Source organism: Arachis stenosperma, chromosome 1, assembly GCF_014773155.1.
Source record: "Arachis stenosperma cultivar V10309 chromosome 1, arast.V10309.gnm1.PFL2, whole genome shotgun sequence".
Lineage (NCBI taxonomy): Eukaryota > Viridiplantae > Streptophyta > Magnoliopsida > Fabales > Fabaceae > Arachis > Arachis stenosperma.
This window is the reverse complement of record NC_080377.1, coordinates 39,126,944-39,131,304: the sequence shown is the minus strand read 5'-3', so window position 1 is coordinate 39,131,304 and position 4,361 is coordinate 39,126,944. Positions and strand designations below refer to the sequence as shown.

The 4,361-nt window shown below is 22.5% G+C and overlaps 1 protein-coding gene across 1 annotated transcript; it reads left to right on the top strand.

The window, feature by feature from the left end:
* Positions 1–2,034: 2,034 nt before the first annotated feature.
* Positions 2,035–2,499, top strand: LOC130978346 (VQ motif-containing protein 25-like). The gene has a single exon (XM_057902247.1). It carries the CDS (start codon positions 2,035–2,037, stop codon positions 2,497–2,499), a length of 465 nt encoding a protein of 154 aa, XP_057758230.1.
* The last annotated feature ends 1,862 nt before the right edge of the window (positions 2,500–4,361 follow it).

Genomic DNA, 4,361 nt, shown 5'->3' with positions numbered 1-4,361 from the left:
TGAATGCAACAAGTTGGCCCAAATGAAAATCAGCATGGCTCTCACACTTCTTTGTCTTGAAACTATTTAATGCACACAAACAACAAACTAAAAAGTATTTCTCCAATTTCATAATAACTATCCCAAAATAAAACAAATGCAACCAAGAAAGAAAGAAAAAGAAAATCCTATTGGTAAAATAGTATAAAATAATATGAATAGACAAAATTACTCTCACGTAAAAAGAAAATTTTTAATTAAACAATTAATATTATTAAGGGCGGAGCCTCTCACTGTGAAGCAAATCATTGCCCTCCTAAATTTTAATTTTTTTTATAAATGGCGTGTAAATTTTGATTTAATCTCTTTTAAAATTTTTAATTTGTTTATATTAAAAAATTAAACTTTAACTTTTTTCTAAATTTGAGTAAAATATTAAATTAGTCTCCTATATTTAGGTGTAATTCTGTTTTAATTCTTAAAATTTAAAGTATTCTATTTGAATTCAAAAAAAATTTTATTTTAATTTCAATGTAGTCCCACAGTGAGGTCAAAGTTAAATAATTAACGGAATGTCCTACATAACAGCATTACAAAAATAAGATTGATAATCTGAAAAATAAGTACAAACTCTAGAAGTACAAAATCAACTATGAATGCATCAATATATTTATTTATCATTCTTTTTAGTTCTATATAAAATATTTCATTTAAATTGTAAGAATAATTATAAATAAATGTATTAATGTATCTACAGTTGATTTTGTATCTCTTGAGCTTGTACTTATTCTCCAAATTATGAATCTTGTTTTTATACGGTTGTTATGTAAGACATTCTATTATTTATTTAACTTTGATCTTAGAGTGTGACTATATTAAAACTAAATGAAACTTTTTTAAATTTAAATAGGACATTTTAAACATTAAAAACTAAAATAATATTACATTTAAATATAAAGGATTAATTTAGTATTTTACTTTTTAAATTTTATGCTTATTCCGCCCTTAATATTGTATTTAGTATTTTTCTGTTAAATTTATATCATTATTGATACTTACTCCGTATTTTTCATTAGCCGAAACATATTTTATCTACTTGAAAAAAATTAAGCTCAATCACAGCTAGCTTAGTCATACAAGAACAGGTGTAAATTAAAAAAAAAATTAAAATGTGAAGTATTATAAATGAGACAAATATATATATATATATATATATATATATATATATATATATATATCCTATTTTTTCTAAAATAATATATAAATTACTTTTTTTGATATGTCATATTTAATTTGATATTTATTTATTTTAATTTTTAGTAGAATTTTTAGATAATTAATTTGTCTAATAAAATAAAAATAAAAAATTAATTTCGAATCATTAAAATTTGTTGGAAATTTAACAAAATATTTAAAAAATAATGTTATATATTACTTTTTTTATTTTTTACACAAAATTTTTTATTTTTAACAAAAATTAAATAAAAATCCAAACTTTTATAAAAAATAATTACAAACTAACTACATTAATTTTTAAAAAATAAGATATAAAGTGTTTCAATTTCTTTCTTTCTTTTTTTTTTATATAATTCGAAACTAAATTGTATAGAATACATTTTTAAATTTAAAGATTTACTTGACAGATAAACTTTTTAAATTAAAAAATTTTAAAATGATACTAATTTGTGTTTCTATTTTTAATTTGTCACATCAATATTTTAATTTAAAATTAAGTTAATATAAGAAAATTTTTAAATTAATATTTTAATAGTTATATAACAAATGTATTAAAATAAACATCAAAATAAAATATAACATATCACAGAAAGAGAAAGTGACTTACATATTACTTTAAAGAAGATCATTATATATATATATATATAAGGAATCCAAACCAAGTTTCCAAAACCAGGTTCTGTTAATTAAACTTCAGAATTTTCCCGGTTTCTTTGCACAATATATATAGTTGCATTGTTTTCCATTTTCTGTCTCGTACTAGTCTCTGTCTTAGCTTCATTCTCTCATTCTAATTTTCAACATTCAAAATCAAAAACCATGACAAAAAAGCCACATCAAACATGTAATATTCCAAGCTCATCAGCATCTTCAAAGCTTGTAAGACGAAAAGATTCCCACGTGATCTCAAAATTCAAGCCGAAGATTCGAATAATTCACATATATGCACCGGAAATCATAACGACCGACACTGCGAATTTCAGGGAGCTAGTTCAGAGACTCACTGGGAAGCCAGAAGATGAAAAGGGAAAAGGCAAGAGCAAATCCGACACTGCATCAGTCAAGGTTATGATGAAGAACTTGTTCGAAGAAGATGAACAAAAGTTTCTGAATCTGCAAAATGAGACAATGGTAAATAATGAAAACCACGAAAAACAAGAAGATTTATGGAGAAGATCAAAGTTAAATAATGAAGAGAAGCTCAATGGTTTTCTTGAAGGATTCTCTGAACTGGATGGTTTTATGGAAGAGCTGTGTACTGTGCCTGTTGTGGATCAAAATTAATTAATTAATGCCTTCTTTTGATGTATGTATAATTTTTTTGGTCTATCTCTTCATCATTGTTGTTTTAAATTGCGGTGCGGTGTTTGCAAATGCAGTGCGATCTGCGTTGTGTTTGTTCTTGAACTAGTTTATTTTAACTTGGACCGAGAGATTAAATTTAATTTAAATTATAAATATTATTAAGTATTACTATAAATTATATATACAATTATTAAAGTGGATTATATTTTGTGATTTCGTAATATTTATTTTAGTAAATTTTTTTGTTATCTTTATTTATATGTTAACTTGTTTTAATTTTTTAAAATTATTAAAAATTTAGCTACTAAAATTTTGAGTTACATAAAAATACTTAATTATAGGTTTTTATATTCACACAATAATAAATTAGTCCATGTAACTCATTATTTTTAGCAAATTATTTTTTTAATCTTTAAAAAAATATTTTTATATTTAATTTTTTCATAATAAAAATTATAAATATATTTAATTACTTTAAATTAAAATTTAATTTTAGTATTTATTTATCACATTTATTAAAATTAGATTTTTTATATTTTAATTTAAGTTTTTAATTTTATCAAAAGAATTTTATAATTTAAAAAATTTAATTATTAAGTAAATTAACAAATTATCAATATAGATACATTAAATTGAATAAATTCTTCTTTCAAATAAAATATGTCTGTATTATTTACTATTTTAACTCATAATATAACATGAGATGGTAAATTTAAGTAGGACAAATAATATATTAACAACTCCCTTGGTACGTATAAAATTTCTAATTAAAGTGAAATGACAATACATTTTGCATAAAAAAAATTAAAATAAACATAAATTTTATACCAAAAGTAAGGTCAAATGTCAATGGAGCGGAGCATAGGCCATAGTGAAAATGCTTCTGAACTCCGTCCCCTGAACCTTGACCTTCTTCCCGTCCTCATCTTTAATCTCTACCATAGAAAAATATTATTCTCATTTTTATTCTCTTGTGTGTTTCGCTAGGTCCTATTTTTTATCTTTTTTTAATAATTTTTATAGAAATTCTAATCAAAGTTTTTTAAAAATTAAAAAATTATAAAAATATTAAAACAACTTACAAATACATCTTATCTAAAATTATAAATTAAGTAAAGTTTAATAACATGTTAAAAAAAGATAAAATAACACACTATAAAATTTTAAGAACAATTAAGTAAATTCACATAATTTGAGGATTATGAAGAATAGGACGGGAATCTCTACTTAAGTCTACAGTTATCTTTAAAAAATTTTATTCTCTATCTCTGGTTTTACAAAAAAAAATTGTCTTTGAATATCTATTCCAAATAGTCCTTACGATGATTCCCATGTCTTGAAAAATTTTGTCACACCTAACAAAAAAAAATAATATATTTTTGTTCAAATTTTATAAATATAGTTGTTACATAAATGTACGATACAAATGAATAATAATTAAAGTATACCAAAATAATATGCTAATAACGATTAATAAAAACATAAAATTTAAATAAGACTCAAAGTAATTCATCATAGTAAAAGTAAAATAAAAAATAAAAATACTATGTGCACACAAATAATTAGTTGTCATGTATTTATGCATAAATACATACATATGTTGTTAAATTTATTTTTGAGAAAAAGACAAATTGATTCTTGACTTTTTGGTCTGTGGACATTTAAGTCCTTAACTTCTTCAAAATCTGGACATATCGATTCCTGAGTCTAATTTGTCTCATTTTAAAAACTCTCTCACGTGTGTATCTGTATCAACCAAATTAGTACATCGGGAGTCATGTTTGATTTTTTTCGTTGAGTCTGATAGACCCAAGTGAACATGAGAGATCGATATGTCTAGA

Coding starts and splice junctions, on each gene's coding strand:
- LOC130978346 (XM_057902247.1), top strand. CDS start 2,035: ATGACAAAAAAGCCACATCAAACATGTAATATTCCAAGCTCATCAGCA.